At 46.8% G+C, this 13,239-nt stretch overlaps 1 protein-coding gene across 1 annotated transcript in view; it reads left to right on the top strand.

The window, feature by feature from the left end:
- LOC144785032 (olfactory receptor 1f45-like) overlaps positions 1-12,776 on the top strand; it is a 97,181-nt gene extending 84,405 nt beyond the window's left edge. The window contains exon 5 of the mRNA XM_078664154.1: positions 11,546-12,776. Within this exon, the coding sequence (XP_078520280.1) occupies positions 11,559-12,485 (927 nt within the window). The 5' untranslated portion in view covers positions 11,546-11,558 and the 3' untranslated portion in view covers positions 12,486-12,776. The remainder of the gene's footprint in view (positions 1-11,545) is intronic.
- Positions 12,777-13,239: the final 463 nt, after the last annotated feature.

The following is a 13,239-nucleotide window of genomic DNA, read 5'->3' on the forward strand; positions in this document are numbered from 1 at the left end:
CTAACCTAAGTGTTTAGTATTGTAGGCCTAGCGATTCTAAAGTCTAGAATAGTATTACTTACCTGCTAGTAATTTCGCATTCCACTTTTGTAATATATGGTTTTTCGTGCCCCTCGGGCATTTGTGTAAATTGTGCGACTTAAAGTATTTTCTTAAGAGTTTTGTTGTGTGCTTAGCTCCCTGACTCATAAAGAGTTCAGGGTAGACTTGTTATAAATAAATATCTGTTTATTTTCATAACAACTTGTGTGGTGTCCTTTCACTTGGTGTTCAAGGGGTAATGTGATGGTAAAACAGCTGGCTTAACACGCCCTCTAGAGTCTTAGCCTTAGACTGCTCGTATCCATGCTACTAGGATAGCTGGTCTATAAGGTTGACTTACAACCAATAATCAATAAGGGTTGTTTGGACTGATACATAGTGATCACTAGAATAGTGAGCACTGCATATCAGGCCAACTTCTCACATTGGTTGCAGCGGTGGGATTTGAGCTTGCTGTTGTTTTACCACACATATCCTAAGAATATCATTTGAAAGATCACATAAGTACTAAGGTACATATAACTTAGCTTAGAATACTCTGAGTTCTACTGAACCAGCTGTTGTAGCTCCTAGGGCCTAGCACACCCTAAACTACAACTCTAGCAAGGGATCAGTAGGCAAACATATAGTGTAGGTAAGTGCACCACTTACACCTCACTAGAAAAGCATGTCCACCCAAGGAGAGTCTACTGAGACCCCCCTTGTGGTTATTGACCCTCCACAGGTCAAATCAAGATATGCAGCTCTCAGTTTCCAGGAGATGAGACAAGTGTGTACCTCCAGGAAACTGAAACAGGGGTCTAACCCCACCATTCCCTTTCTGATAGGTCTCTTAGAGACTTATGATGCGAGAAAGATTTCTCAGCTAGATAGGAATATGCCAGCCTTAGAGGGTACCTCTGGGGATCCAGACCTCCCCAACACTGCAAATGCAGTTGAGGAGGAGGATCAAGAGGAACTCTCTGGGAATGAGGTAGACAAAGGTCTTGAGGTAGTCAGAAGGCTAACTAGGGCCAACTTAGACTTACTTGGGCTAGGATCTGGGGGACCCCCAGTACTGACCCGAAGTGGGCCTAACCTTGGAGTTAGGAGAGATAGATCTCTTTCTAGGGACTCCAACAGATCTCTGCACTCTAATGCCTCTTCTCAGAGGAGAAGGAACTCTCCCCAAAGGAGATTGACTTCCCCTCAGAGAATGGAGCATGAAGCAAGAATGAGACAGGCTGCTCTGAGGATTGAAAGGGAAGAACTTGCCCTGGCCAAAGAAAAGCTTGCCTTTGCTAGAGAGCAGCAGATGAGTGGGATAGTTCCCACTGGTGGCAGCAATCTCCCAAGAGATAGAGAGAAGGGTTTAGATACTAAACACCTGACAAAAATAGTGCGCCCCTTTAAACAAGGGGATGACATCCAGAAATGGATGGCTGCTCTGGAGAGGGCCTGCACTGTGCAGTGCATTCCCCAGAGTCAGTGGGCAGCTATACTGTGGCTCTCCTTTGATGGTAAAGGTAGAGATAAGCTCCTCACTACAAGCGTGGAGGATGCTAACAATTACCAGGTCCTGAAAAATACACTGGTTGATGGGTTTGGTTTAACCACTGAGCAGTACAGGTTGCTGTTCAGAGACACCCAGAAAACTCAGTCTCAGGACTGGTCTGACTTTGTGGATTGTGCCACTAAGGCTTTGGAGGGCTGGTTGCTGGGTAGCAAGGTTACTGATTACACAGGATTGTCTAATCTGATGATGAGAGAACACATTTTAAACAATTGTCAGAACCAGTTGTTGCACCAGCACCTTGTTGATTCAGATCTGACCTCTCCCCAAGAATTGGGAAAGAAGGCAGACAAATGGGTCAGAACAAGGATCAAGCAGAACCAGAACCAGAACCAGGGTGGTCAGAAGAAAGCAGACCAGAAGGGTAATACTAAGAATGAACAAAATGACCAGAAGTCTTCACCAGGTCCCCAACAAACCAAAGAGGGTGGGGGTCAGGCTTCCCAGAAGAAGAAGACTCAAGAAGGCCAGTCAAAAAGGTGGTGCCAGTACTGTAAAAGTAAGTCTCACTGGTTTAGTGAGTGCACCAAAAGAGGAGGGCAAACTCTTACCACTACAGCCCCTAAGGCAACTGCACCCCCTAGTACAGTCAGTAGTGGTAGTGCACCTCCCAAGGCATTAGTTGGGTTAACCTTGGGAACTGAGGGGTCTGACAACTTAGTTGGCACACTCACTCAGGCTGTCCTTGTCTGTACAGGGGATATGGATATGTCCCCTGAAGTAAGTCCCAATACTTTGGGCAAATACAGGCAGACACCTTTGATCAATGGCAAAATGGCTCAGGCCTATAGGGACACTTGTGCCAGTGTCACCATGGTGACACCAAACTTTGTGGACCCTGGACAGATCATGCCAGGTACAGATTTCCTGGTGACCAATGCCAGCAACGTCACTACCAGTCATAGTATGGCGATTGTTGCTTTCTCCTGGGGAGGGGTAAGTGGCCAAAAGAAAGTTGTGGTTAGTTCAGACCTCCCAGTGGAATGTTTGTTGGGCAATGATTTGGAGTCATCACTATGGTCAGAAGTGGAGCAGAGGACTCACATGGAAATGTTAGGCTTGCCAGCACATGTGCTTGCTGTGACTAGGTCACAGGCCAGAAGATGCCCCACTGAACAGGTGCTGGATCCTGGAAGAATGGACCAGACACCTTCCAAGAAGAAGAGCAGTAGGGTTAAGGCTTTGCCTTCCCCCTTGCCCCAGGTTGAGGATCAAGTCTCTGAGGAGGCTGGTCTGAGAGAGCTGAGGGAAACTGAGCCTAAAGAGCTTGAACTTGATCAAGTTGAGTTTCTGGGCTCAGGGGGACCCTCCAGAGAAGACCTGGGGAAGGCACAGTTAGACTGCCCTTCCCTTGAACCCCTCAGACAGCAGGCTGCTGCTGAGGCTGCAGGGAATGCCACAGGTGCCCACAGGGTATACTGGGAAGATGGACTCCTGTACTCTGAGTCAAGAGACCCCAAACCTGGTGCAACCAGGAGGCTGGTCATCCCCTTGTCTCTGAGAGGTTTCCTTCTCACCTTGGCCCGTGAGATTCCCCTTGCAGGTCATTTAGGTCAGACAAAGACGTGGGACAGGCTTGTCTCACACTTTCTCTGGCCCCACATGAATGAGAATACCAAGGAGTTTTGTCGCTCCTGTGTCACTTGCCAAGCCAGTGGTAAGTCAGGTGGCACAACAAATGCCCCCCTCATACCACTACCTGTGGTGGGGGTTCCCTTTGAAAGAGTGGGGATTGACATTGTTGGTCCAATGGAACCCCAGACAGCATCAGGGCACAAGTTTATACTGGTGGTGGTGGACCATGCCACCAGGTATCCTGAAGCTATTCCACTTAGGACCACTACAGCACCTGTAGTGGCAAGGGCCCTAGTTGGAGTGTTCTCCAGAGTGTACTTCCCTAAGGAGGTTGTTTCTTACCGAGGTGCAAACTTCATGTCAGGATATCTGACTGCAATGTGGAAGGAGTGTGGTGTAAACTACAAGTTCACCACACCCTATCATCCACAGTGCAATGGGCTTGTTGAGAGATTCAACAGGACCCTCAAAGGGATGATTCATGGACTACCTGAAAAGCTCAGGCGTAGATGGGATGTCCTGATACCCTGCCTCCTGTTTGCTTACAGAGAGGTCCCACAGAAGGGGGTTGGCTACAGCCCTTTTGAACTTCTGTATGGGCATCCTGTAAGAGGATCCCTGTGTTTGGTGAAGGAAGGATGGGAGAGACCTCTCAAAAAGCCTGCAACCAACATAGTGGACTATGTACTTGGTCTCCGCTCCAGGATGGCTGAATACATGGAGAAGGCATCTAAAAACCTAGAGGCCAGCCAAGAACTCCAAAAAGCTTGGCATGACCAGAAGGCTGTCCTGACTGTGTACCAGCCTGGACAGAAGGTGTGGGTGCTGGAGCCAGTGGCCCCAGCAGCACTCAAAGACAAATGGTCTGGGCCCCACACCATCATTGAGCAAAAGGGAGAGGTCACCTACCTGGTGGACCTTGGAACTCCCAGGAGCCCTCTCAGAGTGCTCCACGTGAACAGGCTCAAGGCATATGTCGACAGGAAGGACATGAGTTTGCTCATGGCCACAGATGAGGGACAGGAGGAAGAGAGTGACCCTCTCCCAGACCTGCTCACTCAGAATCCTGATGATGAATCAGTAGATGGTGTTGTCTTTTGTGGCAGCCTCTCTGAACATCAGCAACAGGATTGTAGACAAGTTCTGCAATCCTTTAGACATATGTTCTCTCTGACACCCAGCTAAACTGATTGGTGTACCCATGAGGTTGACACTGGGGACAGTCTGCCTGTCAAGAGTAAAATCTACAGACAGCCTGATCATGTTAGAGACTGCATCAAAACTGAAGTGCAGAAAATGTTGGAGCTGGGAGTCATTGAGCCCTCAGATAGCCCTTGGGCTAGCCCAGTAGTTCTAGTGCCAAAGCCTCACACCCAGGGTGGTAAGAAAGAGATGAGGTTTTGCGTAGACTACAGAGGCCTCAATGCAGTCCCTAAGACTGATGCCCACCCAATACCAAGAGCAGATGAACTTATAGATAGATTGGCTTCTGCCAACTACTTAAGTACATTTGACCTGACAGCTGGGTATTGGCAAATCAGGTTAGCTGAGGAGGCCAAGCCCAAGACAGCATTTTCTACCCCTGGTGGGCATTATCAATTTGTGGTAATGCCCTTTGGTTTGAAAAATGCACCTGCCACCTTCCAAAGGTTGGTGAATCAAGTTCTCACTGGGATGGATGACTTCTGTGCAGCATATCTGGATGATATTGCTGTCTTTAGCTCCACCTGGGAGGATCACCTGGTCCACCTGAGGAAAGTGTTAGAGGCCCTGCAAAAGGCAGGCCTCACTATCAAGGCCACTAAGTGCCAGATAGGGCAGACACAGGTTGTATACCTGGGCCACCTTGTAGGTGGAGGCCAGGTTCAGCCCTTGGAGAGTAAGATACAGGCCATCAAGGACTGGGCTCCTCCAATCACCCAGACTCAGGTTCGAGCTTTCTTGGGCCTGACTGGGTACTATAGGAAATTTGTCAGAAATTATGGGTCCATTGTGACCCCCCTTAATGACCTGACAAGTAAAAAGATGCCAAAGAAAGTTCAGTGGACTGCAAGCTGTCAGAAAGCATTCGATGACCTAAAGCAGGCCATGTGCACAGCACCTATCCTAAAGAGTCCAGACTTCTCCAAACCATTCATTGTCCAAACAGATGCTTCTGAGTTGGGTGTGGGAGCTGTTCTATCTCAGCTGAATTTTGATGGCAACGACCAGCCAATTGCTTTCATTAGCAGAAGGCTGACCCCCAGAGAGAAAAATTGGTCAGCTATTGAGAGGGAGGCCTTTGCTGTGGTTTGGGCCCTGAAGAAGCTGAGGTCCTACTTGTTTGGCACTCACTTCACAGTTCAGACCGACCACAAGCCCCTCTTATGGCTAAGTCAGATGAAGGGTGAAAACCCCAAACTACTTAGGTGGTCCATTTCCCTACAGGGGATGGATTTTACAGTGGAGCACAGACCTGGTACTGATCATGGCAATGCTGATGGGCTCTCCAGGTATTTCCACTTAGAGCAAGAAGACTCACCTGGTCAAGGTTAGTTTATTGTCCCAAAGTTTGGGGGGGGGGGGTCATGTAGGAGAGTAGGGTCTGCAATCCTATGATCACCCAGATTTTTGCTTTTTGCTTCACTGGTTTATGACTTTCCCTGGCTGTGGGCCTGCTAATCAGACCCACAGCCTCGCTGTTCTCTCTACTCCAAATTGTACCCAGGTACTGAATTGGCACTGGGCCCTTTCCAAGTCCCTGTACCCAGGGCTGAGGTGCACCCAGAAGTCTCCCAGGGGCTGCAGCATGTATTATGCCACCCCTGGGCTGACTAACTAAATCAGACACAACTGGCTGCTTGACAGCTGGGGCAGAGTGGTGTACTCACCCTCTGCTGTAGATATAGTATTCCTATATCTAAACCTAAATGGGCACACAGATCTCCTATCAGTCACTCCTATGGCAGGCCTTGACAATCCTGAAGGCAGAGTGCTTGGAATCGTGTGAGATGGTGCTCTGGCATGAGCTGAGCCTATCTGCGGCTTCCGGGATCTATCCCTTAGCCGTTTCCATGATATTGCATACCATATACTCTTAAGTGCATTATAATCCTCGCGGTTATATGCCAACTCCTGGTATCGCTTTATCAAAACATGTCGAGTAAGGTGTCATACGAATTGGAATACTAACCCCTCGCCAATTCTGGCGACGGGGTTAGCATTCCACCCTTCTAGAGGGACACGACATGTATGTAACCTATAACCCCGGTTAAAGTCAGACAGAGCCTTAGCTCCACAAAATGGATGCTGCCACCAAGACACAAGTCTGCCCTTCTGCTGCTGGGAGTCCTCCCAGAGCAGGAGGCAAGGACAAAGGGTTTCCTGCCAGGGGCGGTGCCAGCACCGTCCCAGACAGGGTTTTGTGTATTCTAGGTAGGCAGGGCTTAGAGGAAGGTGACTGCAAGTGGCACCCCGGTGCTCACTGTGCATAGGCCGGCTTGAACCAGTTCCAGGGGCACACCAGACCCTGAGCTGGGGAAAGCCCGCCAAAGGAGAGGGGTGTAACCACCCCCCTCCTAGTCCCACCCATAGGGCAGGACTTAGTCGCGTGCAAGCCCCCTTTTGCAGGATAAAGGTAGGAGCAGGCCCCCTTCCAAATTAGATCATCTTTGAATCCTGAAACTACTTTCCACGAAAGGAACTCAAGACTTCTTCCCAAGATTCTCCCTTTTGACTAAGGAGTAGTCACCCTGCAGCAGCAGGCACCAACCAAGCATCGCGGTTCGTTGCCAGTCTCTCCTCCGGATCAAGACTGCTCCAGCACGACGAGAACCGGCTTCCCTGGCACCTCTGACCTCAACCTACATCATCAGCCCAGCTGTGATCCGTGGGTGCGACGAGACCTCGAGGGACCGGCCATCTTCAGAACTGCACGACGCTTGTCCAGCACGACCACCGAGTGACCCTCGACCGAGTGCTTTGGGGTAAGAGAAGCCCCGACCCTGAGCAGCTCCAGCACCGAAGTTCAGCCCCCCTGCATCCAAGAGATCTGCGTGGGGCCCTTCTGCTTTTTGCTGCTCACCGCGTTGTCCAGGTCGCTTGCCCGTTGGCTAGTGGCCCCCTCACGACGCTCCACGACGACAACCACTGCTGGTCTGGTTGCTCCAGACTAGCCCTTGCTCCCCTCCAAAAGAGGAGCACCCTGGACCCTCCTGGTCCACTCAAGACGCCATTTTAGGTCCACCGCGTGGGCCTTGCATTTGCCAAGACTTGTTGCCCCAATCCTGGGTCCAGCGACGTCGACAGCAAGTACCTTTGTGGGACAGCTCGCACCTCCATCCTGGTCGCCGACAACGCCTCCTGGTCCGAGAGACTGCAGAGCCCAGCAGCGCCCACTCACCTGGCTGAGGTGACTTCGTCCGGTGCCATCCTGGTGCCCACCTAAATCACTGGCTAGTGATTCAGAACTTGGTCCCCTCTGCTTACAGGTTTCTTCTTCCCTGATCCAGGCTTGGATCCCCACGAACTTTCTTCACTGGCCGCCTGCCATCAACTTCTTTCTTCAGGCTCCTGGTTCTTCAACGAGGGTTTCCGACGCAACTGCAACCCTATGCAGCCGCAGCCCCTGGGCTAGGTAAACTGAGTACTCCGGTGCTCCAGCATAGTCCAACACCCTAAGTGTTCGGATCCACTCCCGTTTTCGACCCACCTAGTCGGGTTCGCCCGAGAACAGTAACTTTGCAATTGCTAGCATCCTTAGACTTTTTCCCGCCTTACGCGTGAGAGTTCCCACTCTGCGCACGACGTCCACAGGCCTCCTGCTCCTAACCTAAGTGTTTAGTATTGTAGGCCTAGCGATTCTAAAGTCTAGAAAAGTATTACTTACCTGCTAGTAATTTCGCATTCCACTTTTGTAATATATGGTTTTTCGTGCCCCTCGGGCATTTGTGTAAATTGTGCGACTTAAAATATTTTCTTAAGAGTTTTGTTGTGTGCTTAGCTCCCTGACTCATAAAGAGTTCAGGGTAGACTTGATATAAATAAATATCTGTTTATTTTCATAACAACTTATGTGGTGTCCTTTCACTTGGTGTTCAAGGGGTAATGTGATGGTAAAACAGCTGGCTTAACACGCCCTCTAGAGTCTTAGCCTTAGACTGCTCGTATCCATGCTACTAGGATAGCTGGTCTATAAGGTTGACTTACAACCAATCATCAATAAGGGTTGTTTGGACTGATACATAGTGATCACTAGAATAGTGAGCCCTGCATATCAGGCCAACTTCTCACAGGTGGTACCTGGAAGCTGCGCTGTGAGGTATCAGAAGTACATCTAGAGCTTATTGGAGCACCAATGCAGCCTCACATAGTCCCTACCATGGCTGCATGCCTTTAATCTGTGCTTTTTATTGGGATACTCCTACTACATTACATGCAATGAAGCAAAAAATTGATACCTCAATAAAAAGAACATTTAACAATAGACAAAGACAAAAGCAATGGTATAGTAACAACCTGTAACAAACAGGCAATTGTTAGTACAGGACAGGATGAGTTGATTTGGAGCAGTAAACTAGCAAACATGAACTTCTGATTTGGTGATTTGGGAATAATGGTTATTATTTCATAAAGCATAAACTCACTAACATGACATAACATTTAAACATAAATCAAATTGCAAAATTTGAACAGCACCACAACATCAATCAATGCATAAATAGAAAAAAATTTAAGAGTCTATAAGAGAAAAGTTTGACAGAATTTTTTATTTATTTTGTCAAATAAACCTTATCCCCCTCCTAGCACCTAAAGCCCGAGGAGACGGGATGCTCTGGGTAATAAAGGGAATTAAGTGAGCCTGATAGTCTGTCAATATTGGCTCTGCAGACACAAATAGCAATGAATTGTGTGGAGAAAAAAGAATAACCTGGCAATTATCAGCTGTCTGTGGCCAGACACAAGCTGCACCTTATTTTTCCCTAATGTCTGAATTACACCCTATATCACACCCAGGAGTTGTGCGTACTGACTACCTGAGACCCAGAGATCTAAGCACAAAAATCTCTCTCTTCACTTCTTTGCAACACTGCCAGTGTTAGGAAATGGGCAGTCCCTAAGAAAACCACTTTACCTAAAAAGATAAGATTGAGGTGGTGACCCAATATAACACATCAAGGGCCTAATTGTACGAGTTGTGTATGCTCACTGGCTCAAGTGAAATAAATAAGTGACTGAATAGAAAACACCAAGGGCCGGGGGTGTACCGGTTGTGTCATGTCCAGCAGATTAAGAAAAAAAATGAGGGACCCTCTATAAAACACCAAGGGCCGGGTGTGGGCCAGTTGTGTCATGCCCAACAGTTCAAGTGAAAATATTGTAGCTACCCTCACCTTCTCTATCATATTGACTAGGGAAAAGTGATCTACCCAATTCTCCTAGTTTGCCATTCGCCACATGCTGGGACTAAGGATCAGATGTAATCACCCTGTGATGGCGGCCTCCGGACAGACTTCCCCCTGCGGATTCAGCAGAACTTCTAATCAGTTATGGCATCTGCTCACCGATCTTGTAGCACAGATGTGTATCAGTTCGGACAGGGGTCTTTATCCTTCGGCAGCAGTTGGGCTCAATAATCCAATCTCTCCTGACTGGCTTTCCAAAATGTAACTCGGATATGAATTTACCTAAAATAAATGAAAAGACATGAGATATTTGGCAAAACAAGAACTAATTGGTTTAATTAAATGCAGCGAGCGGGAGAGTATTGACAGAGTTGTGTCTGAAGAAAGTCTTTCTCTGTACAGAGTTTCAGTCTACAATATATACATCTTGTGAGGTGCAATAAACCTGAATGCTTGGAAAAGCATCTCAGTCTTCAATAACAAGTATGGTCATCTGATAAATTAACCTTGGGGAGAGCTAGTGTGGGCCAGTGTATATGTGTCCAGACGTCTGGTATGGGGAGCGTGAGATCACTACGAGTGGTGTGAATGATGTGTCCTGCTTGGCTGAGTGCTTATATCTACATGTGGCATCGAACTTTGTGGTATTTTTGGGGAAAGTGCACCTATGGCCAAATGTGTCTTATTAAGGCCAATTTCCTCTGACCTGTTCATAGTGCAACTGTCTATGTGTGGGAAGATCAGGGTTTTCCCCGGTTGCTCTTCTGTCTTTGGGCTAAGCGAGACCCCACCAGTGACCTGTCACTCTATAGGTGTGTTTTGGGGTTGCAAGGCCTGTCTGACTCTGAGTCAATAGGGAGGTCACTTTGGGTGAATCTGACAGCAATTATACAAGTTTTTAAGAACTTCTACAAATGATGTGGTGGTCATTGATATAATTTTTACCGACATCCTCTGTATTGTGAGTACAGTTGTCATAGCATACATCGATATTGCCTTAACTGATATTGACATTGTTATGCATGCCTAGATCATGGCGACAATGTCGACATTGTTTTTACTGGTATTGACATTGTTATGTATGCATAGACACTGACATTGCATTTATTGGTATTGGCGTTGTTATGTGAGCATAGTTTATGGCAAACATTCACATAGAATTTATTGGCATTGTCGTTGTCGGGCCTGCATATATCATGGTATTCATCAACATCGCATCCACCCTGCCTAACAGCTCCTTACACAGCATTGTTCATGAAAGGTAGCTTCTACTCTGTAAATGGGAACTGCAGGAATTGGAGGGTGTAGTCAGTGGTTCTATTAGCGACTACATCCTCTGTCTGATGCCCCTTTGCTTTGGGCCATTTGCTTGGTATTTGTGTCCTTGCTTTCATGAAGGGGACTGCACATTCAGTTCCTTGAAACAGCATAAGTAGTTATGGAAGCCTGCTTCTATGCCCGAATATGACAACCAGCATACTGCAAAACAGTCCTTTTGCTGACTCTATATAAAAGGAGCATCTGCAGTGTAATCCACTATCTAAACAGCTTGCCTCTTTGCCGCATTTATTGGGTGAGTATTCAGAGTCAAATAGAATTAGATCACTTTAATTGAATTTAGATATACTGAAGTCCTCAGCAAAATACATAAAACCCTTTCAAATGTCCAGATGAATGCAACTGTCCACTTACTATGATCACAAGGTAGACCTACCCGTTCCCGTCTACCTCAGCGTTTTTCACCACCCATCTCTCCTCGCACCAGGCTGTACCATAAACCTTGGCCAAGTATACCTGATCCAAATAGTGAGCACTTTTAATGAACATCAAGGTCATATTTCACTTGCTAAGTGCCAATGGGAAATAAATCAAAATGTATACCCTCATGTGCTGCAATTCGAAAACAGATAGCTTAGTATTTGGATAGTTAATTTTATAATTTAAAAAAAAATAATTAAATACTAATGATGTCACGTTTGCTTTAATCCTACAGGGAGACTACCTCAATGGTGAAGGAAAACCAAAGCACCATGGCTGACTTCATTCTTCTGGGACTATCAACAAACCCTCAGCTCAATTGTTTCCTCTCTGTGCTCTTCTTCTTCATTTATTTTACCACCCTGATTGGAAATGTTGCCATCATCTTGGTGATCATCAGAAGCCCCCGGCTGCACACTCCAATGTATTACTTTCTCTGCAATCTGTCCATGGTGGACATCTGTTTCTCAACAACCACAGTCCCCAAACTGCTGTTCAATCTCTTTTCTGGGCAAAACACCATTTCATTCTATGGGTGTTTCATCCAGATGAATTTCTTCTACTGTCTTGGAAACATGGACAGCTTTATCCTCGCATTGATGGCCTTTGACCGCTATGTGGCAATCTGTGACCCCTTGCACTACAGCAGCATTATGACCTGGCGACTTTGTGTCCAGTTGGTGATTGGTTCCTGGGTGACACTGTCCTTGAATTCAATGTTGCATACAGCCATGGCCGCCAGGCTATCATTCTGCCGCTCCAAAGAAATTCAACATTTCTTCTGTGATAGCCCACCTATGCTGAAGCTTTCCTGCTCCAGCACTTTTGCCAATCGAATACTCATTTTTACTATAGTCCCTCTCTTTGTCATGGGGCCCATGATTTTAGTTCTGATATCATATATCAAAATAATTTCCACTGTACTGAAGATTCAGTCATTGCAGGGAAGGGGCAAAGCATTTTCCACCTGCACACCTCACCTTATTTGTGTTGCATTGTACTTCGGTGCAATTTTATTCACCTACATTAAGCCATCCTCAAGTAACTCCTTTGAATATGACAGGGCGATCAGTGTTGTATACAGTGTGGTGTGCCCCATGGTAAATCCATTCATCTACAGCTTGAGAAACAAGGAGCTTAAAGGGGCTCTTCGGAAAACTTGCAATAAATTCTGAGAAACATCACATTCAGAAAGGAGGAAGTAATGACGGATGATGCAACATGAACCCCTGGCTCTTAAATGTCTGGCTTGAATGTTTCTGTGGTTCCGCAACTAATAGGTAGCCACAGGTCTACAACCTCGTCCTGAGTGAACATATCACGATTGTCAACCAGCAACACTCACAAGTTTCAATGTATACTTCTAGAAAACATTTGTGAAAGCCATTTTGTGACTACTCCAAAGTGTGTCAATTGGTTGTAGTGCACAAACTCACAGGTATTTCTCACCCTGTAACCAAATGCAAACAGGTACACCTACATTTAGTGCACGTTTCCAGCATGGAACTATGGGCTAGATGTAGGTAAATAGGTTTTACCGATTCTAAAATACCGAATTTTACCGATTAGGTATTTTAGAATAAGTAAATCCTATGTAGGTAATTATTCGGTAAAAATTACCGAATCGATAAGATTCGGTAATTACCGAATCGTTAAGATTCGGTAATTGACCAATCTGTATTTACCGATTCGGTTATTGCCATTTATTCCTATGGGCCTGGAGGCCTATAGGAATGAATGTCAATTACCGAATCGGTAAATACCGATTTGGTAAAATAGGGAAGTAGTCAAGTGTGGCAGGGTATCACTTTGACACCCTGGTGCACCCCTGAATAGTGCTGGTGTGCACATGTGGCATGCATGCCCTAAGGGCATGTATGTCTGTCACATGGCACAGGTGTAAATGCACACATTTGCATTTACATAGGA

The sequence above is a fragment of the Lissotriton helveticus genome, chromosome 10 (assembly GCF_964261635.1).
Source record: "Lissotriton helveticus chromosome 10, aLisHel1.1, whole genome shotgun sequence".
NCBI lineage: Eukaryota > Metazoa > Chordata > Amphibia > Caudata > Salamandridae > Lissotriton > Lissotriton helveticus.